The sequence below is a fragment of the Chrysemys picta genome, chromosome 2 (assembly GCF_011386835.1).
Source record: "Chrysemys picta bellii isolate R12L10 chromosome 2, ASM1138683v2, whole genome shotgun sequence".
NCBI lineage: Eukaryota > Metazoa > Chordata > Testudines > Emydidae > Chrysemys > Chrysemys picta.
In genome coordinates this window covers 203,255,845-203,281,317 of record NC_088792.1, presented here as the reverse complement: position 1 = coordinate 203,281,317, position 25,473 = coordinate 203,255,845, and the positions used below count along the sequence as shown (strand labels likewise).

The following is a 25,473-nucleotide window of genomic DNA, read 5'->3' as shown; positions in this document are numbered from 1 at the left end:
CTACTCAGAGCTTGACATGGTGGTTAAAATACTGTTAGCCACCATTGCTACAATTGTAGTGGAACTAAACCAGTAGTAACAAAGGGAGAAATTTCAAGAAAAAAGCTAGTAAAGACAAGGCCTTAGATTCTCAGTTGCCAACAGAGTTATTTTGATACTAGTCTGCTTGTCTCATTATTACTTTAATTGGCTATAGTGCATGGCTATTTCTTCACCTATTTAGCATGTTCTCCTTGGAACACCGTGCAGAGTGCCAAGTATCATAAATCTTGTGTAATACTCATGCACTTGACAGCCCTATTGCACATTCCCACACCTCAGCCCTCATTCCCAAGTTGTAAGAGCCCAGGGACTAAAACCTGTGTCTGCAGAGCATAGGACAGTTGCTATTCCCACACAGGGGCAGCAAGTTGTAAGGGCCTGTGGTGCCCAGGCTCCAGGAATATTCAGGGCCCAGAGGCCCAGCTCCACCAATGTTCGGAGCGGGGTCTCTCCCCCGGCCCTGTCTGCCACCACCATGTGCTTCCTCCAGAGCGTCCCCCGACCCCCGCATGCCTCCCCTGGGCCCCGGAGCATCACTGCCTCAAGTGGGTGGCTGCCCTGCCGCTCCGCACTGCGTTCCCTCGCCACCGCCGGCAGCCACTGCTGCCTACAATACAAGAGCAGTGCCGGTGGCAGGCTGAGGTGGCTGCTGCACCTGCGGAGGTAGGAGGGGAGGAAGTGCACACATGATTGGCAGCCCTCCTCTTGCCCCGGCACCCATCAGGAGGCAATGCCAAGGTGGCTTTCGGGAGATGGAGTCTGGACCTCACCTGAGCAGCTGCTGGGGCTTGGGTGAGTTTCCGACTGTGATATCCACGCTTCCCACCCCTGCCCACTGCCACCACTCCTGCCCCATGCTGGGCAAGGGGCAGCCCCATTTCTCATGAGGCTACAGTGAGGGACAGCAGGCTGCAGCAGGGGAGAAGGCCACATGTGATGGCAGCCCCCTCCTCCTGGCACCCACCACAGGTGAGGCCCCTAGGAGCACGTGCAGTGTCAGTGTTAGGTGAGTGTGCTGCTGGGGGCGGGGGGGGGGAGGGGAGCCCCTACCCCAGAGCTTGCTGCTGCCAGCAGGGAGAGGGCTGGGGGGACTGTGGAGTCCTGGGGCCCTGGAGCCCTCACCCACACCCCGCACCCCAACCTGAGCACCCTCCTGCACCATGAAATCCTCATCCCTGGCTTCAGCCCATACCCCAACCCTCTGCCCTAGCCCTGAGCCCCTCCCACACCCCAAACCCCTCATCCCCAGCCAGAGCCCTCATCCCCCACACCCCAACCCTCTGTCCTAGCCTTGAGCCCTCTCCCACACCCCAAACCCCTCATCCCCAGCCCCACCGCAGAGCCCGCACCCACAGCCAGAGCCCTCATCCCCCCACCCCACCCCACCCCACATTGTGCAATATAGGGAAACTGTTAAATGCTTACTGTTTCCAGTCCATTTTTACATTATTTAAAAAAATATATATCAGCTTACAAGGCACGTGTGGGGTGTGGAACTGGGGGGGACTTGGACCCGTTCTGGACACCACCAAAAATTATACAAACCTGCTGCCATTGTTCCCACAGTGATACTGGGAGGTCATGTGGCGGTATAGCCAGGGAACACTGTGGAGAGTAGGCGCAGCAGGATGTATTGCTCAAGAAACCCAGAGTGACAGTACCCTGAGGTCCTCTGGTTGGCCAAGTGCCTGAATTAACCCCAGGAGTTGGCCCAGAAAGTTGTCTGCGAAACCACAGAGACTTTGGCCTGCTTTGTCTCCTGATCTCTGGCTCCAGCCTGTCTCTGAGCCTGATTTCTACCTCTGATGTCCAGTCTCCAACTCCAGCCTGACTCTGATTCCTGCCTCTTGACCTCCAGCACATCTCTCGGCCTGCGCCACTTCCTGCAGTCCCCATTAGCCTGGGACGGCGAACTGCGGCCATTGGGAGCCGCGATCGGCCGAACCTGCGGATGCGGCAGGTAAACAAACCGGCCCGCCAGGGTGAGCCGTGTGCCAAAGGTTGCCGATCCCTGATTTAGATCTTCTTTGTGGCTACTGATAAATATTTCATGTGATCTGATAATCCATCCGGTATAGGGAAGTGGTGCACAGCTAGTAGATTACATACTCAATAGTCAATTGTCTATTTCCATCCATAAAGCGTGTGCAATATAAGCGTCAGTTTCTGAACATTTGGCTAACAATGTATTACCTCAACAACTTTCTCCTTTTTCATTTGACAAACATGGATGTATCCCTGGCTTTCTAATGGATTTCAGCACAGTGGAAATTGACATAGGGTTAGTGGAATAGGGTTGATTCATTAACTGTTGCTTTAGAACCAGTTGATGGAAGCAACAAAAATGCTATTGCCTGATTTCTTCATGAAAATATCTTCCATACTTTAAACAAAAATTAGCATCAAACTAATGGATTAAAAAGGGGGCCCAACTGAAGTCAATGAAAGAACTACTTTAGTCTTCAATGAGAGCAGGAGGAGGTCTCAAATATTAGAAATATTAAGGTATATTGAATTTTAGGCCCATGCTATTTGACAGAACCCCTTTAACTGTTATCTTACTGATTATTTCCCAAGTGTGTATTTTTTGTTTTTGTTTTTGCCAGTTGAATTTTAGAATTATGTTGTATGTTTATGTAGTGCCACTATTATAAAAATAAATACACAGTGGTTGAAAAAACCTCAAGGATGTACAACAAACCATTTTTCTAGACTGGTAAATTTAAAAAAATTAATAATGCTATAAATCTACGGTAATAGTGTGGACTTCAGATTTATCTTTGATTTACAATACAGCTAGGCAGCTTAAAACTACACTGTGAGCTCATTAACAACCAAATAAATTACACCAATAGTACACTGTAACTCATATGTATCCCAAGCATAACTTTATATTTCAGAAGACAACAAATAACAGCAGGTCAGCAAGGCCCCAGAGATTTGAATTTTGTATTTGAACAAAAGAGAGAACATTAACAAGTAAAGGTTCTTACATAATTCCATGAATCCACCCATACTGCACCTATTTACCAATTTTGCTATTACTACAAGACTAAGTGAACCCTACAAGAATCACATAATACATCTATGCTTGCTTTGCTACATCTCCCACCCAGGCACAATCCATTCACTCACTCTTAGCATGATGATGGTGGGAACGGGAAAAAAAAGTGATATTCACACATCGACAAATACTACATCTATCTCAGATGCAGCCACATATAACAAGATGTCAGTGGTGGAAACCATGATTGCAAATGTGTAAAATCTGTAACCATATTAAGGAGAGACATCAACAGGACATAATCCCAGCCTTTCTTCCCCTCAGTGTTTTGTTTTGATGATTTGTGTCTAAGAACTTGAAAATGGAAGGTATTTATCTCTTCTGAATCTACTTACTATTACTTTGAATGTGTGTAATTTATTGTTATTTTGTACCTCTTTAAAAGGAGAAAGGATGGAATGGTGGGAATGGAATAGTCTGTGTCAGTTGAAATTTTACAATTGTTCCCCAACTCTTGGTCCTTAGAAAGTTAGGCCTTTGAAGTTCTGCAAATAGGGACAAATCTGACTAATTGGGAGGCCATCAGGGTATTCCTCTCAGTCAAGAATGACATAACAAAAATTCTGAGCTGATTGGAATTTTGAGGGGCTAGTTGTCTCCTCTGGACAGCTTACAGTATGTGTTGAGCTTTGGTAGATTAGTGAATACAAAGAAGAATAAAGGGGAAAGAGGGAATGTAATAGAATAAGTATCCTTGTAAAGAAGAGAAAAATAAAAGAACATGACAGAGAAGATATTTTTACCTACCAGTCTGTGTGTAACTAGAACTGAGGGAGAAAAACACACACTGAAAGATTGTAGGGAAAAAGTGGAAAACTCTTAATAGATATTGATAAGGAGACAACTTGAAATGTTTTACTGTAAATAAGTTTGGTACAGTCCTCATCTGGCTTGGGAGGGGTTGAATGGATTATGGTTGTTCACGTTATTTTAATAATCTTTTGATTTAGCCTTATTTTCTCCTACACTGTTAGTAAATAATGTTATCCTAGGTCTTGTTATCCACTGAGAGTACTATTTTTAAGTACAAGTATAAAATGCAAACCTTAGAAAGGAGTGCGGGGGAAGGCAATGGTGAGAGTGAAAGGGAAAAATACATTTTCTGTCTAGGAATTTACTTTATGTTTAAAGTCAGGAGAAGTGGGGTGAATTGCCCTGCTTTCTATCTACAATTAAACTGTTGCCTGTATTAACTTTAGCTATTGAGTCTGGTGGCACCTTAAAGACTAACAGATTTATTTGGGCATAAGCTTTCGTGAGTAAAAACCTCACTTCTTCGGATGCATCCGAAGAAGTGAGGTTTTTACTCACGAAAGCTTATGCCCAAATAAATCTGTTAGTCTTTAAGGTGCCACCAGACTCTTTGTTGTTTTTGTAGATACAGACTAACACGGCTACCCCCTGATATTTAGCTATTGGACACTCTCTGATATGAATGAGGCCATATTCTTACATCCTAACACTGGGACAGTCGAGTTTTTGCCCAGCTGAGGACTGACTACACTGGACCATTGAAAAGCCCAAGCTCCAGTTTCAACTACCCGCCCCTTGTGCACTGATGTGGCCCTTGAAGACTACTATTCCTAGCATGCAATGCTTCCACCGCCTGCAGAGTATTGAATGCTGGGATCTGTAGTCTTCAGATGAAACTTTGGCCACGTCGAACACCACTTCCTCCGCCTCTATACGTTGCGCACGCGCTCTTCTTTCCTTCCCCCCCCAACCGCTCCCCGTCTGTCTCTTCCAGCTCACGCGCCCCCTGCTGCTTCAGCAGAGGCTGCGCGTGACTGCTGGGCCGTGAGGCCAAGTCTAGCGAGCTGTCAACGGACGGGGGGAGGGCGGAAGAAGAGAGAGGGGAGGAAGCGCGCATGCGCCGGTTGGGTTCTGCCACTGCCATCGTGCCCGCGGCGAGGTTGGCGTTTGATCGCAGTGCGCGCGACCGCCGCGGGGGTTGAGTCAATTCTTGGAGAAAAAGGGGGAGAGGAGCACGCGCGCCCACGGAGGGGGAACGAGGCGGCGGCCGCTCGGTCCGGACCCCAGCCGAGTTCGGCCAGTCCTGCTCCCCCTCCCCGGCGTGAGCGAGCGGCGCCTCTGCCCGGCTCCTCCTCCCCTCCCCCCGCGGCAGCGAGCGAGCGAGCGAGATGGCGGCCGCTGGGACTCTGGCTAAGCACGAGCAGATCTTGGTGCTCGATCCGCCCACCGACCTCAAATTCAAAGGTACGAGCGGTGGGGGCCGAGTCGCCCGGTGCCGAGAGGCTGCGGGGTGGGTGGGAGCCGGGCCCGGGCTGCCCCTGCGTGGGTATCGACTTCCCCGGGGTCGCGGCGGCGGCAAGGCCCCGTCCCGGTCTCCCTGCGGAGCGGAGAACCAGAGCCGGTGACCGGGACGCGGCTCCGCCGCCGCCATCTTGAGATCCCGCAGGGAATCGTGTGTCTCGGGCCCGGCCGGCGCCGCCTCCGCGGGCCCGGCTCCGACCCAGGCCGCTCCCGGGGAGAGGCGGGCAGGTGCCGCAGCAGCCGCCCCGCGCTGCATGCCGCCCCCACCTAGTGCCTGGAGCGGGGAGCCGGGCCCCTCCGCCCTCCCGCCGGGAGCGGCTGCGCCGCAGCCAGGCCCTTAAACCTCCCCAGACTGCCCAGCCGAGGGGACGGGGCAGCCCGGCCTCAATAGCCCGGGAACTGGTGGGGGACGCGCTGCATCTCTGCCCTGTCCGCTCTCGGGGCGGGTCTCTGGGCACCGGCGGGAGTGACGGGGGGCTCAGAGCGGGGATTGTCCCCCACCCCAAACCAAAACCTGCGTGGTGCGTCTTCCCCGGGGAGCAGGTAGGAGAGGCCGGGGGGAAGGGGGATGCTGCATGTGTGAGGAGAGACGCTCCCCCTTTCCCAGGGTGTCCTCAAGTCTATTTGTTCCCTGTCCGTAGGCGCGCTCTGCTTGCGGCTGGGTTAAGTCCAGCTGTTAACAAGGGTTTGTAGCGGGGAGGGAGTGGTGCTATTTTGCACCATTATCTGCTGGTATCACTAGGGGATCTGCAACGGCACGCTCCTTTCCCAGATGGAGTTTGACCCTTTTGGGAGGGCAGATGACACGATGCTGGCGTCTTTCAGAGCAGTTTTAGGTTAATCCTTCAGAGTGTCTCAGCAGGCAGTTCATTAACTTTTGGTAATGAAGAAAAGGAATGTGAGAATTGCAAAAGCTTCTGTGTGTCAGATATTTATTTGTGGGGAGCTCGCTATGTAGTCTTACTAAGACTGGCTTAAAACAGTTCCGTTAAAATAGGCTCTGATTAATTACGCTGTTCTCTGATAAACCCCAGCTTTAATAGCGAGGGGGGTTCTGAACAGACACACATTCAGTTGCTAGGACGACAGGCCCCTTGGAAGGTGAGGACCAAAAGAAAGTTGTGCTATGGTAGTCATAATTATGTGGTAATTTTCAGTGCCCACAGATTGACAATGGGCATTAAGTGAACAATTTATTAGTTAAAGCTTTTACTCTGAAACAAAACTGTTACTGTTAATTTGGGAAAATATAAACAAACCTAATTGCATAAATATAAATTCCTTAATTCTTCAAATAGCATCAGCAGTTCTTGTACTTCTTAGCTAATCCTTTAATCTTTCTTTGTATTTAACTTTTTACTTTTAACCGTGTTAATTCTTCACATTCATTTTCTATGTATAGTATTTTGGGGAGCAGGGCAGTCTTTTCTTGTGTTCTTTGGGAAATTTTAGAATCATTTTGGTGGCTTATTTGTAGGACCCCTTTAAATGGGCAAGTAGAATAAACTGATGTGATCTTGTATCTTACAGAGAACAACTGTGTTCCTGAAAAATAGCTTTAGGTAGCCCACATTTTCTCAACAGTGCTTAAAGCTTGCTTATTAGAGAAGAGAGTTTTATAACAAACTATAATTTTCATATCAGAGATTTGAATTATTTTCTACCCATTTAGTCAATTAAAAAGAAACCTACAGGAATGCGCTCACTTTAATATTTTTAGTAGAACTTTTTTAATTGCATATTTTCTGATACACCCAAAATTGTAGAGGTTTTTTTTCTTTCTATATTGTTAAAATACTGCCAGGTTTTATAAAGTCTCTCTCAGAGTTAGCAGGCCCCAGAATTGTACATGCTCTTAGAGAATGGCTGCACTGTATTATACATTTCAATACCCTGTTGTCTCCCAAGAAAAGTAGAAAGAGGGTACACGCATGCATACTAAACCAAAGCTAGTATGTATAATTGCAGGCATATCAACCTAGAATGTCTCCCTTAGCCAAAAGTAAGCAACGTTTACTGGGTATAAACAGAACTGTTGAGATGTAAGAGATGCTGTCCTTGAATCATCATTGGATTGCAAAATCTATAGGACAGATATGAGTAAGCAAAGAAATAGTCTTAGGATGTACCCTCAGAATGGGAGATATATGAATTATTTTAAGTGTAAACTTAAACTTTATTTAGACAAGTACAGGTGTTGGGAAGACTTTTGTGGAAGGGAATATTTAAGTAGAACATGAAGCAAAATGGGGCCTTCGATGACTGTATAGAAGGACCAAACCTATTGCATTTCAGATACAGCAGGTCAGTTCACTGACTCTACATGCCATCTCAGTATGTGTACTTTTATGTTAAAATACATCAGAACAATGTGCAATTAACAACCATGTTTGTGTATTACAAAACACTGTTTCTCCAATAATATAACTTAGAAAGTTGGGGGCGGGGAAGAGATTGTAAGTAATATATTCTCCTTTTATACCACTTAGACAAGCTGATAATAGGTAATGTACCTTAAAAGAGGTTCTCTTTCAAATCCAATGTGGCAAAAGTGTATTGAGTTGGTAAAAAGAAAAGTGTTTTACTGTGATTGCCACTGATTTGCTGAAGTTCTTTTGATGGGGCAGAAAAGAAAGTGGTTGATTCATATAGCATTCCTAAAATCAAACACTTGATGTGCACACTAGACATCCAGATTGGGATTTTTACAGAGACCAGAACAAAAACAGGTTATTTTTTGCTCCCAAAGGATTTACTTTCTGACATTGGTGATAGTTGAATGAGGGTATAATATGTGTTAACGTACTTTGGCATAAGCAGTGAGTTGCATTCAAAAATAAGCAAGTACCAGTCTTGTCAGGAAGCTCTGAGCAGCGTCCAGTAAAATGTTCCTGGTTTTTGCTTTCTTTACAGATGAGAAAGATGGTCAGCATCTTCGCTAATTGATTTAATTACTCAGAACCTTAATCAACAATTGCTGCATAAGGTCTGAACGGAAAGGTGTTACCATTTGGGGTTCATATAGGTTAAAGAAAATATCTAATGGTGGCTGATGTATTATATGAAATATTTCCCCTCCCTTCCCCGCAATGAATGAAAGACTAGCATCCAGTATTTGTAGCCCCTAGATATTTCAGTCTTAATAGCCTCTTGCTTGCAGAGGCAAAACTAGTTTTCTCTTCTGATGTAGTGGGCAATAGTTGATCCTATGAAATTTTGGCAGTCATCAGATTTACTCATTACATGGTTGTTCTCATAAGTAGATCTCAAAACACTTGATGAAAGGAAGTATAATTAAAACCTTTTTTAACAAATGGGGAAACTGAGGCACAGAGTTGACGTGATTTCCTGAATGAGCCACTGACAGTGCTGAGAATGGAACCCAGGTCACTTGCCTCTTAGTCAGATGCTTTATCCACTGAACCATACTACCTTCCTAAACCAGTGTATTCTTCCATCTATCAGCCTAAAACATTTTGTTTGTAACTTGAGATCTGAGACGGTACAGCTATAGTGCCTTGATATTTGATTGGAAGATTTGAAAATATATTATTTGCTTAAAATCCACTAGTTTGGAAAGTGGAACAGCTTCACTGTATAGTATAAGGCTCTTTCACGTCAACCATGCAGATACTGATACATTTAGTAATTGTTGTTAAAGCTCTGAATTGTCATGGGATCTCAGCATGTTCTTCATTAAATCGATAAAGGCTTTTTTTTAACCTTTAAAAGGTATTTATGATTGTGAGAGTTTAATTGGAGTTACTTTTTACGTGTCAGTGCTTTTTTCTTATCTAAGAGCTGCTCCAGCTTTTAAAAATATAATTGTCAATAATAAACAAAGTATGTGTTTTGCATACACTACCTACATTTCTTCAAATGTTGTCAGAGTTCATCATTAACAAGTACATTTCCCAGACCTGAAGTAGAGCCCAGGGTAAGCTCGAAAGCTTGTCTGAGGGTGCGTCTATACTTACCTCCAGGTTCGGCGGTAAGCAATCGATCTTCTGGGATCGATTATCACGTCTTGTCTAGACGCGATAATTCAATCCCGGAAGTGCTCGCTGTCGACGCCGGTACTCCTGCTCTGCGAGAGGAGTAAGCGGAGTCGATGGGGGAGCCTGCCTGCCACGTGTAGACCCGCGGTAAGTACCTTGTAGTTCGAACTACGTTATTCACGTAGCTGAAGTTGCGTATCTTAGTTCGAACTGGGGGGTTAGTGTGGACTAGCCCGACTCACAATAGAAGTTAGTCCAATAAAAGATGTTACCTCACCCACCTTGTGTCTCTTAATATCCTGGGGATAACTTGGCTACAACACTGCATTAACAAGTCACTCATTTTGCTAGTATTTAATAGCTGTGCTCCTGGCCATGCTGGTAAAACATTACTTCTTGTTCTAAGTCTTTCAAGTAACTATGGAATATTACACACATTTAATTTTGAGTAGTTTGTAAGTATTTATATCACCAAATATTTTCTCACTCCTTTTAAATTTTAAAAAAATCCTTTAGTTACTAACATATCAAATTATTAAAAATGAAAAAACCTAAAATTCAGATTTTATAATGAAGATTTTTTACTTTTTCCTCAATTTGGACAATGAAAATAGATTAGTCACCTTCATTTTCTGGCTCTCTTACACTAGCATAATACTGCTGTATTAGTTGCAAACACTGCAGAGGAATGTTTAAATATAGTCTCTTCACAGGAATTTAAAAAAAAGGTATGAACATTTCTATTTACTGAGCCTGAATTTGGGAGTAATTGACTTGATAGTGGCCCTTTAAAGGATTATCAACCAGTATCTTATTTAGGGTGTATATTTAAAATAACTTATTGGCATCGCATAGGAATATTTTAAGATTTAAAAAAATGCTTTCTTTTGAGTGGGGCTTATTCTTGATTCATGTTCTTCATTGAAGATCTTGTTACAGGAATGTGAAATCCAGTTGTTTCTATTGAAAAGGTCACTTACTGGAAAGTGTAAACAAAGTATCATTACAAATATGAGCAAGAGTACAGTGGTGGTGTTTTTCCATTTTGTTCCTGATTTTGTTATGTTTCGGGCTAGAATAAAAACATAAATAAATAGACTGAAATCACCCAGTTACCAGTAATGATCAGTATAGCAGATCAGATTTTATTTCTCATTATTAATCTTTGTAATCTAAACTCATTAGAAGAGTGTAAAATTGCCTCCTGTTATAACCAATATTCATGAAGATTAACATGTTCAGGTTACATAAAATATTGCAAGGAAACACTTTCTAGTTTGTCAAGTATAGATGTCCTTCTGGGATTTCTTATGATTATTAGAACCATATCAAATAAGTATTGGAGTTCAATAGTATGCTTTGTAATCACTGCCTTGCTATTGGTAATGTTGAAAGCTACAGGATATGCATTACTGCAAATCGAGAAGGTTGAATTTAAGAGTAAAAATAGCTCACTGTTAAATCCATCCCCCTGCCTTCAAGACATGTTGCCAAAATTGGCCCAGGCTATGTCTTTTTGTGTAGGCAGGATTTGAACTCCTTAAATGTAATATGACTGCTTTTTTGAGTGTGCCTAGATTGGGTCATCTTTTGGCTCTGCCCAAAGTGCCAACAGGATTTGTGGCGGATTAGTATTGAATTGTGCAGTCTCAGACTTTGCTGTGAAGTAAATGTTTCTGAATAAAAATAACAGAAAATAGTCATACTAGTTACATTTTAAAAAATCAAAATATTAGATTGCACAGGGAAAATTTGATGAAAATGGTTATGTGCACAATTGTGATTTTATTTATAAAATGAACTCTTTTATACTTAATGTGTTCGTATGCTAAGTGTTAGTAGTGTGTGCTGAGATAGAGATATCATTCAATGTGAAGTTGAATAAAGTTCAGTGAATAGTCATTGATTTTTTTTAAGGCCAAAAATGTGACACCTCATTCGCAACACAGGCTATAGAGTTTCACCAAGTGATTATTGTCCCAAAATAATCTTTAGTAAGATGAACAGACACTCTTTCCTTAACCTGTGCATTATAGAATTTTAACATTAGCTTTAATAAAATTCTATAATTTTTTTGTAGTAGCAATGAAATGAAATGTATGATAAACTAACAATGATTTGTACAGATGTGTTAAGAAAAAATAAAATTCAACATTTAAAAAACTTTGACCAATCAGTATTTACAGGGAAGTGTTGTGATTATGAGATGACAATGGTCACACAATTAGGACAGAACTCAAAATTGAGTAATTGATGGGTTGTACTGCTTTGTCAAGTTAGGAATACTGTAGGTGTATTTGATACTGACTGCTGTTACATTTATTGAAGCTGAAAATAGTGTGACAAGTTATGTTTGTAATAGTGGCATGTCTTGCTATTTATTCAGATAGAATTTTCTATCAATAAATATTTAGAGTATTTATTGTCAAAGGACTACCTTCTTCTTTCATTGGAATTAACAGGAGTTGTGTTGCTCACTTTATCCCACCTCCAGATGCTTGAGAAACACCATCTATACATAATCCTAGATCTCTCTCAAGTTCTGCTAATCATAGTTTGAGAATGAAACTGACCTTTTTTATTGTTTAAGGCCACTATGGAAAACAGAACCTTGAAGCATAGTCCAAAGATAGCACTGTGCTGGGAATCCTAGTTCCTTAGCTAAGGGGGTGGATGTTTCAATGCAGTGCTGTCCTCTAATGGTTCGCTGCTGAATGAGGTGGTTGGTATCCTTATAAACTTCTGGCCAGTTTAGTTATTTGATTGATAGCTGTCTTGTAAACTTCTAAAGCACTAGCCATTTAAAGGATTGAAATATACTCATCTTGCCAGTTGCAAAATCAAGTTGGAAGAAAAGGCTGAGGAGAGCTTAGTTCATACTAAACTAGTAAGGAAAATTATGAAATATATGAACCGTTAAGGGACTAATGATAGATTGGTATTAACTTTCTCCACCCATACTGAAAGTTCTCAAATGAGACAACTGTGATCTTAAAGTAAACCAAACACAGACACATTAATTTCGTAGACAGAATCAACAGGAAGTTTGCCGAGTAGTACAAGTTGTAGCATTCTGCACAGTTCTTACTGAAAATAGGAAGGTAGAAACATGAGTATGGTATATTGTAGTTAAGAAATTCCACTTTTTTTCCCCCCTTAAGTTATAAAACTTAATTTCTGATATAACAAAGATGCAATTTATTCTTGGGGTGGTGGGTATTTATAACAATCTTTGATTATAACATACTTGATTATAATGTATTTATTTGGGCATTGATTTCTGAGGGGAGAAGAGCTTTCAGTGAAGCTTTCTTGTGCTTTTTAGCCCAAAAGTGAAAGTTTTGATAAATTTTTGTTTTGTAAAATTCATTTTGCCTATGTTTTGAATAATGGGATGTGGGCTTTCGGGGAGGGAGTCCTTCCCCCTTGACTTTATTATGCTTTAAATCATTTAATTTAGAAATGAAACTACCAGCATATGGTATTCAACTTGAATACAGTTGGCAGTGAGGTTTGGAGAAGTCTTTCTTGTATGCAGCTGTGGCGGCAAAAAAAAGCATATTAGATACTTGAGTGAATTTTTAAAAAGATAAAGAATAACACAGAAAATATATGTTGGCATAACTGAGTATAGTCTTGCTTGGAGTAACATCTAGTTTGACACTTAAGAGCCCAAACATGTCTGGAGAAGGTGGCTTGAAGTATGGTGATAGTTAAAGATGCCTAGGAGATCATAAAAAAATAGGTTTTAGCTTTGAAAGAAGTTGGAAAAGCTTGCCTGCAATATTTAAAATTCTAGATTGTATTTCTACATGGTCTTGTAATACAAAGTGTGGGCGGGGGGCTCTCAGTGAAATCGGTCATGTAAACTTAGAACAAATCAGAAATACTGTTCCATGCACATAGCCCATGGAGTTGAATTCATTGCTTCAAGAAGTTACAGTCAAATACAGGAGCTAAATTTAGAAAAGGATTAGATAATTCTATTAATGCTTTTGATGTTGTTCATGCTAAAATAGGGGTTATAATTTTGATTGAAATGGAGGTTCTTTTATCTTTGCGGTTTTCATGATATCTAGCATATGCCATTTCACTTCCTTGTCATAATTTTGGTTAGGGTTTTTGGGTGTGGAGATGTGTGTAATATATAAAATTAAGATACCCAATTTTGAAATAAACTGTGGTACTATTGTGCAGTATAGTCCTGATTTTTCCAAAATCTTGTTATCTGAACCTAGTCCCTCATGCTGGGAAGGGATTTGCATACCAGAGCATCTGGTAAATAAGCACCCCGACTTTCACAGCCAAAAATCAAGCTAATCCCATTTCAAAATAAGACCAAAACAAGCCAATCCCTAAGAACCCCAATAGTTTGTAATTAGATCCCCCCCGGTGTGCAGTCTGGGACTGTGGTGAGCCCGCTATGCACCCCGGAGTCTCTTCGCCCCCTTGCCCCTGCTTGCCCCCCTTTGCCTCTGCTTGCTGGGAGCCGATCAAAAAAAAAAAAACCAAAAAAACCAACAAGCTAAAAACTAGCCAACAAGCAACTCACAAGCCAATTAAGCCAAAACCAAGCCCAATTTCACGGTTTGGCATGACAGCTGCAGGGAAGGCTATCTTACTGTGAATGGTTCCTGCAGCAGCGCAGGTACCCCCCTCTGGGGCTATTTGGAGGTGCAGGGAAGGCTGTGGTCCTGGTGGGAAAGAGCAGAGTCTGGGCTGAGGGTCTCGGCTCTGCTCTGCCAGGACCTCAGCCTCCCTCCTGCAGCTTGTGCCTGCAATAATGGAGAGGCAGGAATGGCAGCACAGTCTTCTGTATTTTCACTATCACAGGAGTGAGTGAGCAGACAGACCTGTGACCGTGGAACTGTAGAGGGTTTCCTGTGCTGCTGCTCCTACCTTCTTGATTATCTGAACTTCTGATTATCTGAATAAAATCCTGAGTCCCTCCTGCTATTTGGATAATTGGGAGGATGCTGTATTAGTTTTACTTGATGGAATGTGATTTGAGGATACTGAGATAATTGTTTCATAGTTCTATATCAGATGGAGTAAGTTACTAACGAGTACTATTTTTTTTGTAAAGCAGATGATCTAACACTTCCCTGAGTAACTTAAAGGCAGGTTCCATCAGTGCCCTTAAAACTAACTGTTGAAGACATGAGTATCAGTCTGTTTCTTTACACTTCGAATGAATCTTTGCACCTCTGGGTGAAAACTCACAATGTGTTTGATTTTTGCCCATGAACCTGCAATAAGATATTTGTACATTTAGAGAGCTAGTACTTAAATGGCTTATTGGATAGAGCACTCAACTGGGAGTCAGGAGACCCGAGTTTTATTCCCAGCCCTGCCACTCTCCTGTTTGGTGACCATGGGCATGTCACTTCACCTCCCTGTTTCCCCAGCTGTAAATTGGGGACAATTATACTGACCTCTTTTGATATCTTTGATATCTACTGATTGAACATGCTATGTAAGAGCTAGGTATTATTATCTAGGCCTGCATTTAGAAAATTTAAAAGATATGACACTGAAGCCTGTTGAGAGTGGACTTTGTGCATTGTGTCAGGTGGAGGTTGGAGAGCAGCAACAAAAAATGAATCTCATTTGATTTTTTTTTTTAAACTTGCATGGGCCGCTTGCTGTTAGAGAGCAAAAAATATCTCACTTCCAAAGTCCTCAATAACATAAATGCATACACATGTCTCTGTTCACAGCAGGAGCAGAAATATGAAACTTGCAAAAAGTTGCTTTCACTCTGTTGCTGAAACTTAACACACAAGGGAAGCAGTGATGACCCGGAGAATGCTTTTTGAGTTCTTGCATTAAGTTCAGTACTTTGAATGTTCCTTGCTTTGAAGCTGGTCTCCTTGATAGCAAGTTTATGTAGAACGCTAGTCCCTGGAATAAGTGTCTTGAGGTACAGTAGCTGATTTTGATTAGGCTTTTTGTGGAGAGACTGAGTAGTTTGGCACCAGGGCCATAATAGTTGGTAGTCTGAGATGATTAAAATGAATTTTTCTGATTTCTTCTATATCATTTTAAGAATAGTTTTCCTGTTGCAGCAGAGGCTAGAAATATGTATGAGAACTAGCCTGGAAGTTCCATTTTTGAGAAAAGCAACAGAGGGTCCTGTGGCACCTTTGAGACTAACAGAACCTTCTTCAGATGCAAGGCATCCCTTGCATCTGAAGAAGTGAGGTTCTTACCCACGAAAGCTTATGCTCCCAATACTTCTGTTAGTCTCAAAGGTGCCACAGGACCCTCCGTTGCTTTTTACAGATTCAGACTAACATGGCTACCCCTCTGATACTTGACATCATTTTTGAGAAGGCACTTATGCCTTGTGGTGCTGCTTATCGGACATGTTGAATAAACTTGAAACCTTCGCTGTGCTTCAGCCCCACCAACGGTTAGTAGTATATCAGGTGAAAACAGTGCGGGTCCTCTCTTTCATTCTCAGTGGTTCATTCAGTTTTGTTATACCAGTCTGGCATTGTGTGTGTGGTTTCTAGAAAAAGAGTTCCTGGGAGTATCTCTGCTTAGTTCATCAGTTATTTGGTTTACTTGGATTAGGCAACATGTTGCAGTTCCCGTGGTAAAGGATCATGCCGTGGCCAGTACATTACCGAAATATAATGGTTGATCACATATACTTAGCAGTAGCTGACCTGGCCTTGGAAATCACTTGTTTTATTAAACATTCACATTTAGCAGTCCTAAAATATTTCTTGCCACTCTTCTGTTGTCACAGCAATGAGAGAGCTTTTGGAAGGGGAGAATATTTTATCAGTGTAAAATTTTGAAAGACTTATTTTCTCTCTCCCACTGTACCCCGGGAGGAATAAGAATTGTTCAAAATTGTAAAAGTTTACAATAGATGTGGAGTCATACTATGCAGTAGGAGTAACATTACCATTAAGTGAAAGTAGGATGTGAGTTTGGAATTAACAAAAAGAGATGTGGACCTTTAATATAAATAACTGAAAATGAGCCTCAAAGAAAACTTGTCACTCTGCTAAATGGATATTTGAGGAATATCTTTCAATAAAGCCGGGAAGGTGCAGCAATTGAATATAAATCAGGCTTGCTGTCTTAGCTTTAGAATTTAAAAGCACACCTTAATTTAAGACTTAAGTAGTTCTCGCAAAAAGGTACTTATTTTCTTACTAGGTATTGGTTTGTTTGGCTTATAATCACCCTGCCAAATTACAAATTTGAATTTGAATTTCAATTTTAACACATCATAATATTGTATTTACACAATAAAGCATAACTGTTGATTGGGAGTATCGAAGCACTTCATTAAAGTTCTGTTGAAGTGTAAGCATGCATAGTTATAGTAATATAAATATTTCACAGCTGGGATAAAGGCGTTCTCCCCAATGATGTTTCAAATTACCATCAACTATACAGAGTTGTTTTGAGTACATACGATCTTTTGCGTATTAAGTGGTTAATGTTGTACTTATAGGATTCATCATGCCACTGACACCATAAACTGAGTGTCAGGTTTTTGGACCAATATGAGGTTATAAACAAGGATTCTTTGAATGGGAATTTACTGCTCTGTCAGGTTTGAAACTGCTAAGCTTTTTTCTGGCTAAGAAGCAGGCAAAAAGTTTCCCTTTTAGATTTCCCCCCCCCCCCATATGGCCTGTCAGTACCCCCTACAGACATACCTGGTAAACTGCACTGCTGTTGCTTCTCAGTGTTCTACCTCTGTCAGAGGTAGACAGGATCTTTCTGTGGGTTAAAAAAATAGAGCTCGTCCCCCTCGTAGGGAAAATCTTTGGCAGATCCACTAGCAATCTGCATGATGACTGACAGCCCGTCAGGATGGGGAGCTAGGTGGAATCTTATATAACACATGGCAAGTGGTGTACTCTTCTGGAGTCCTAGTCTAGACTCAACCTTCTGGAATTGTGTGGATGCAAGTGTCAGATTGTTTTCAAGGGTGCTCTGAGTCACACATTTATGAGGAGAATGATATAACTACTACCAGAGCTTAGCGCATGTCTAAGAAGAACAAACAGCAAAAGATTACATTGCAGATGTTGGAATACCTGGATTTGTGACTCAGATACCGATAGGCTGAATGTCAGCCATAATGAGCTGGAGTTGGGAGAATCAGAGCTAACCAGCAAGTCTTCAGGCAAATTATATAGAGTCGATTCCTTCTGCAAGTGGAGACTCATGTTGCAATCCAGTTCATAGGGAAGATAACCAAATTCTGCAAATATTTTCACTAAGAGGCTACAGTGGATGCACTACCACTTCCCTAATCTGATCTGCGATCATGCCTTTTTGCTGTTACCCTTTGCATCCAGATGGTCAGAGGGGTCAGCTTGGTAATACTGATTTCCTCTTCTGTCCCACATGCCCCTGCCTTCCCAGATAGTGTCCTCCGTAGGTTAGTACTAATCTCTTGAGATCTCATCTACTGCACACCTTTGACCTACCCAAACCCGCAGTGTGTGAAGCTTGCCTTGTGGAAACTGAACCACCATGCCTCCTAGAGTAGACTGTGAAATACTCTCAAGTTGCTTGATTTCCTTGTTAGATTCAGAAATTTTTCTACCATTTTGGCCATCCATGGTCTTTCGGGAGGAAGACAAATCCCTGGAGGTTGTCCATGAAGGACATTTTGGACGTCTCTTTAAATTGTTTGCAGAAGGATCTGAGTTTCTTGAAAGTGCAAGTCTAAGCAGCAAATAGTAGGTTTCTCATTATTTCCTGTGCCATCAAGCTATTTCACCTGTATGTGAGGCCCTACCTAACTTGTGATATTGCAGAAAATAGATAACGAAACAAAGAAATAACAATTACAAAACCCCCCAAATGCACTGGCCATCTCTATTTTTTCCCTTAGAAGAGAGCTTTCTTCCAAACTTTACATGCTGTCCAAACAAACAATAATCCACATCAGACCGTTGGGGTCTCAAAACTATCAGTTTTTCCACAAACATACATTCCCTTCCTTCATCCATCTTTTCACCCTTCCTTGCTCTGGGACCAGCAAACTGGCAGTGAAGAACAGCACTGCAAGCCTCATTTCTCCATAAACATTCGCTCTTTTTCCTGAAGATATATATTATTTTTTGGAGATGCGCATTCGAGACATATTCTTAATATTGGTCTGGCCCTATAACTAGTGTGTAAGGTGGGGTCTTTGTGGGGGATATGATGTGTTCTGTGGTCTTTCCTGGAAACTCCACACAATTAGTTTGTCTGATGTGATTGAGAATGGGGAGCCAGTGGAGGGAACCAAAGAGAAAGGTGACATGGTCAAGCAACGAGTCAGGAAAATAGTCTTTGCAGCAGTATTTGGAATGGATATAAGTGGGGCAATATTGCTTAATGTTATAGAATAATATGACATATTACTCTGTTTGCTTAAAGCAGTACATCTAATAATGTTTTTTTAATAATTCTGTATTGTATTTAAAACATGATATACAGTATCAATCCTTTGCAGATCAAATATATTGACTTTACATTGATTTGAAGTCTTATTTTACTATTTGAAAAATATGTTTACAAAATGATAGAATGATGCCATAATCGTTTATGGGAAATGATTGTATTCTTTATACAGAACCCCATTAGTGGGATCCATCTGCACTAAATCCAGGAGCCCTCACTGTTCTGTATTTTTGGTTCCTTAGGAAACATCCCTGGGAACTTTGTTACACTAGTTGTTGCCAGGTGCAATGGCAGAAACTGGGGGGAAAAAAGATCAGTTTTAAGACTTACCTGCCTTGTGGGGAAAGAGTATATCAGACCCCTGTGCCCAATGACTTAAATGTTCGGGTGACGAGCACTTATACAAATGATGCTCCATCTTCCTCCAGTTTGTTTATTAGAACCTGAGAGGTGAAGGAATACTCTTTCCCAGTTCGCCATAATACAAATCTTCTTAGGTTAATGGCTCCAAAAGGGACAAGAAAAGGCCAAGGAAATGCAGAGGATCCTCATATTTGTCTTCTGGGAGCAAGGGCAATTTTCTTTCAGACTTGGGACTAGAACCTACAGAGAAGGAACCTCAGAATCATTTTTTTGAGTAATTTGGAACTATTCTCAAGAGTATTATGTGGACCTTATATACTCCTCCAGATAACCCCCTGAAAAAAGCATCGGAGGAAGTGGTCGAGAAGAAGAGTCCACTACAAGTTAAATCTGTTCTGATTTATACTCCCTAAAGTTGATGGAACCCTAATGTCTGGTTAAAGAAATGGCAATAATAAAGAATAATATAGTAATAAAAAATGAGGTAATGTCAGCAGCCCTTCATACATCCACTACCTTTACATCTTGTGCTAGAGCCATGCAGGCATGGTCAGACTCCTGTTGCCCGTTGTCATTCAAGATCATAGATTCCAAGGCCAGAAGGGACCATTATGACTATCCAGTTTGATCCCCTGTATAACATAAGACAGAGAACTTCCCCCAAATAATTCCTAGAGCAGATCTTTTAGAAAAACATCGAATCTTGATTTTAAAATGGTCAGTGGTGGAGAATCCACCAGAATCCTTGGCAAATTGTTCCAATGGTTAATTACTGACCATTAAAAAAGTATGCCTTATTTCTAGTCTGATTTTGTCTACCTTCAGCTTCCAGCCATTGGATTGTGTTCCACCTTCCTCTGCTAGATCGAAGTGCCCATTATTAAATATTTGGTCCCCATGTAGATACTGAGGCTGTAATCAAGTCACCCCTTAACCTTCTGTTTGTTAAACTAAGTAGATTGAGCTCTTTGAGTCTGTCACTGTAAGGCATATTTACTATTCCTTTAAATCAGTCTCATGGCTCTTTTCTGAACTGTGTCCAGTTTATCAACTCCTTCATGAATTGTGGGCACCAGAGCTGGACGCAGTGCGAAATAAAAAGAGGTAAAATAACCTCTCTACTCCTTCTCAAGATTCCCCTGTTTATGCATTCCATTATTGCATTAGCTCTTTTGGGATAGTATCACACTGGGAGTTTATGTTCAGCTGATTATCCACCATGACCCTCAATCTTTTTCAAAGTCACTGCTTTAGTCTTGAGAAAATATGCTACAAATGGCATCCTCAGGGGCCTGGTCTGAGTTTATGGCATGTGTTGTTAGCATGGATGGATCCAATCCATGCAAGGGCAAAGCAATTTTTTGAAATTTTACAGCATAAATTCTTAATATGGGCCTCACATTCTAATCCAAGTGGTACCCATATGCACTCATTGGAGACAGAAAATGGGTGTAGGATAGTTTTATCCAGATGCAAGAGGCATGTTTGAGTTGTTGTGCTGCTCAAATCCCACACCAATTAGAAGAACTTGCTCCTGGAAACTACTGTAAATATTAATTTTGAACTTCCTATTGGGAAATAGTCCAGACAGTACAGAATTAAAAGTTTACTTCATCTAATTATCAGTGTCAAAGACAACCATGTTGTAAACAGTTTCATAATTTAGACTATTTGAATGATGGCAAGAGGGGCATGGTGGTGTGATTTCTTCCCACTGCCACCCTCGCCGGATGAAGTGTGCATCAGCAAGATAGGAACACATCTTTCCAGTGCTGTCTTTCATTGATGGCGCACTTAAAATATTAAGTATGTAGCAACCATCATAGTTATTTCATTGGTTATAATGACAGTTATCCTACACTTTGTCCTTGAGTTTTTCACATTTATAGACATCTGTAAGACCTACATCTTGTAGCTGGTAACCTCCTGGAATTATCATTCTTCACTTGAGTGTTAAGCAACTGTCATATGAAAGGACGGCTTGCTTTAGGTAGTCATATATTTGCACTGGCACAAGTTTGTGCCCTGTCACAGATGACATGTAACCACTTCTGTTGTGCAGTTGTGGTTGTGCTGAAACATGTAAAAATTGTGCGCTGCATTTTATGACATTGTCCTTGCAACTCAGCCTTTCTCTTTAAATGCTTCTGTGATTTGTAGTTATTTATTTCATTTCATGGTTGAGAATGTTACATATTTTGCAAAAGAGTTTTCCTCTGTCTTTAAATGCCTCTCTAAGAAAATATTTTTTGTCTTTTGCTGATTTATTTGCAAGATGAGACTTTTGTTGCAGCTTTTTTTTTTTTTCAGAATTGTTTTTTCACAGCTGGGCTTTTTCTTATATAGATCCCTATTACCCTCCACCCCCATCCCGATTTTTCACACTTTCTATTTGGTCACCCTAGGAGAGACCAAATTTAATGGTTCTGCAGACTTTGCCGCTAAAAAGATTTCCCTCCTATCCTGTGTCTCTTTTCACCAGAATAGAGTGGAACCAGGTCTGCACAAGAAACTTTTGCTGATGTAGCTTTGTGGTTTAGGGGTGTAAATTTTTTTGAGGGGTGTTATTTCAGTACTGGCAAAATCAGAGTGTAGCTGCAGTTTATGCTGGCAAATGTACTTTATGCCTATGTACCTTATTTTGCTTGCCAAACCAGGATAAGTGTTTTTTTTGTTTGCAGGGTGGATTGACTTAAATCAAAGTGGTTTTAATCACCCAGCAGGAAACCTTGATTTAAATAATCAATTTTAATCATTTTTTGCATTTGTAATTTTTATTATTTTCCTAAAGAGAGAATGATTCTCATTAGTTGGTAACCATTAGAACATATTGATTTGCAACTAAATATAGCCTTTACACTACATTTGGTGCTCTTTTTGCTAGTCAGCATGATACGATGAGCACATTTACTTCATCAGTTATATAACGTAACTTATATTCATTCAGATTCTTAATTTTTACTCTTTTATTATGTTTAGAAAATGGTGAATGATGCATTTTTTATTTATTAGATTAATTTTTTAATTGTTTTGTGTCAAGCTCTGGATGGAAATTCAAATTCAATTAAAATTCACAAAAATTTGTTATTAAATAAAATGACTTTAAAAGTGCTGGATAAACTTTTTGTGTGTGTATCAAAACGTTTTGCATTTAATATGGCTTATTAAACAGAGGAGGTATTATCTGTAGTTAGTGAATTGAACTGTTTTGTTTCTGTTCATAGCGTCCTGCAAGGTTTTAGAACTAGAAGATCTCATTCTTGCATCTAGTTTTTATTCATACACTGGGAGAGAAAAATAAACTTTCCTGCTTTTTCAACTCCCAGTGGTTTCTTAACTTTGAACAGAACTAGTTGTGTAAACTGAAATGAAGAAAGCATTCTCTTTGACTCTGCAGAAGAGGCTACTGCTGTCAAAAGCTGGTTTAGGACTTCAGCAATTTTTGTTTCCGGTTGCTTAGCAAATGACTTCCATGAGTTCAGCGGTTTGATTTGCTTTAAAACTTGGCAGGAAATATTTATTGCTTAATATTAAAGTTTGTAATTAATTTAAATGATTTAAAAAGATTATAATTTTAGGCCTTACGTAGGTTGTCAATTTCAAATTTATTTTTAAGTGGGTCTATTTTTAAAAAATAAACTTGTGTTTAATTTAAAAAAACAAAATTTATTCATATTTTTTAAAAAAATCATCAATTTGTATTCACCCTCTTTCTGCTATAACCTGCATCCGTGCTAAGATGGTATGCTCGTATAACTATGTCAGTATATCTTTTCTAGTGTAGATATTTAGAACCAAGTCTGACCAAAACAGTTACAGGTGTGTTCGATCTTTACAATGTTAGACTAGCCCAAGAACTGAATATCTTTCTCAATGGAAATATGAATCCCACCCAGTCTACCTTGGAGTAATCCTAGATCTCTCTCTCTCGATAGGTAGGTAGCTATATTTCCATATATATATCTATCTCATAGAACTGGAAGGGACCCCGAAAGATCATCAAGTCCAACCCCCTGCCTTCACTAGCAGGACCAAGTACTGATTTTTGCCCCAGTTCCCTAAATGGCCCCCTCAAGGATTGAACTCTCAACCCTGGGTTTAGCAGGCCAATGCTCAAACCACTGAGCTATCCCTCCCCCCCCCCCCCCGTCTAAACCACATGAGGACAGCTGTGGCTAAGGTGAGGTTGCGTAACAGCCGTCTAAGCGAATTGGCTGGCATTTCATGGGGAGCAAATACACAAACTCTCTGATCATCTGCTTTAGCCCTCTGTATGTCTGCAGCAGAATACTGCTCCTGTCTAGCTCCATTCATCTCATGTCAAGTTGGTTGATGCACAGCTATATTCAACTGTGCGCATTGTAACTGTCATGATTCGACTCATACCAGTACCATGGCTCCCTGTGTTAAGCAACATCACTCTTCCGAGCACCTGTGATAAGTATGCTACAGCCAGAATGGTTGAGAAGATCAGGGCAATCCTGGTCCTACCACTATACGCAGACTTCTTTAACCACCCAAGAGTGCACTTGTCATCGATGCACCTGTTGTGGGCCCACTTGCCCTGCCCAGATTTCTCTGTGATGTCAGTGTGGTATGAAGAATGATCTTCAGCTGATGTCAGAAACCAATCTCTTATAACTGGCCTGACCACATGCATACCTAGCTTTGGTTTGCCAAACTGTTCATGGGCACTTCTGAACCGATTTTGAACGAGCCAGGGACAATGTGCAGCCAGCCGTCACGCTTGGGGCTGGCCAGCAGGAAGATCCCAGGTGAGCTGTGGACAAAGACTGAGAATGTTTCACATCACTGACTGCCCTCGTACCAATTTGATGGTGATCTGAGGGTTCTGCACTTCGCTGCTGCGGCAAATTGGCTTGGCAAGCTCCGCATCCAATAAGATGAAATGTAGACATGGTTTAAGTGGAAGCCTCTGTCCATTTTTCCCTGTCCTAATCCTTGTCTTCAGCCAGTTATCAACTCCTCTCCAATCACTCCTGTGTAGGTTGGTGCTGATTCCCTCAGAACCAAGGATTCAGATTGAGAGTTCACAGGATTGTAGAAATGAAGGAAGTGCCATACTGACAGATTAGTGGGCCATCTAGCCCAGTATCCTCTCCAGTCGTGGCTAATACCAGTTACTTCATCTAGAGGTGCTGGGGGATTCCTGTTACAGAAGAACCTACACACAGGGAAAGTTTCGTCCCTGATCTCAGGGCTGGGTTATATCCTGAAATTTGAGGGCTTATATCCTTTTACTTTTCGTCTTATTTAATGAAAACATTGTTCTTTTTGTGCGTGACTTTTCGTTGTAATTTCAGCATTTTCACAATAAGATGCAGTAGGATTTTTAAAATGCCATTTAAGAGCTCCAAAGTAGTTGTGATATCTAGAAACTCCGCATGTGAAATTCGGTTAAGAGCAAATTTCATATATATATAAAACCTTTTCAATAAAACTATAAGCAGGCATCCTCCCATTCAGTGCTTTTGCTATCTTGCTTACCCACAGCTTGGGGCCAGTTAACCTCACTTGTGCTTGGAACACTACAGCTTCCTCTTCTTTCCTCTCTTCATGCCATTGCTACTAGGTGCCATCTGAGGATGGGCTCTGAAGAGAAGGAGCTTATATTGCTGACACTGAAACTCTCTCTCTTTGCTTGGCCAACTAGTCTAGTCGCTTCCCTCATCTAGAACTGTAGGGTGTTTTTTTTGTTTTTTGGCAAACATAGTGTTCATCAAGAGCTGTGTGGATAACCATGGAAACTGAATTCTCTTGTCCACAGAATAGGTACAATGTGGGCAACAGCAATTTAAACATTTCTATCTTCTCTGACAGTTTTTTTCTGCCCACATCTGGAAAGACCACTTGAGAGTTAAAGGATTAGTGTGTCTGCCCATTTTGTCCTTGGCAACTCTATCAACAGTCAACCAGCGAGCAATTAATGCATCTCAGTATCACAGAGTTTTACCTGTTATGACTTAAACATTTTACTACTCAAGTATAACAAAGCTATAGAGAGGTTTCTTAATCTTAAATATGCGTTGCTTCTGTTTCTAAGGAAAAATACTGCCATAGTTATTTTAACACTTTGACTATCATCTGGTATTTCAAGAAAATTATGGGAAAATAAGCATAGTAACTTTGCTGAAAATGTTTTCTTTTCTGTATTGGCTGTACTATTTTTAAATAATTTGAATCCAGACTATGACTAGTTTGTACTACAGAGGTGTGCACTGGCGTGTGTGTGTGTGTGTGTGTGTGTGTGTGTGTGTGTGTGTGTGTATATATATATATAAT

General features: G+C 41.2%; 1 protein-coding gene across 2 annotated transcripts in view; it reads left to right on the top strand.

Annotated features, from left to right (window-relative positions):
- Positions 1-4,803: 4,803 nt before the first annotated feature.
- The window catches only part of VAPA (VAMP associated protein A), a 43,857-nt gene continuing 23,187 nt past the window's right edge, over positions 4,804-25,473 (top strand). Inside the window, exon 1 of one of the 2 annotated variants that reach the window (XM_005282657.5) lies at positions 4,804-5,323. In XM_005282657.5, coding sequence (XP_005282714.1) covers positions 5,248-5,323 — 76 coding nt within the window. In that variant the 5' untranslated portion in view covers positions 4,804-5,247. The remainder of the gene's footprint in view (positions 5,324-25,473) is intronic. The other variant, XM_065582035.1, reaches the window with a different exon arrangement.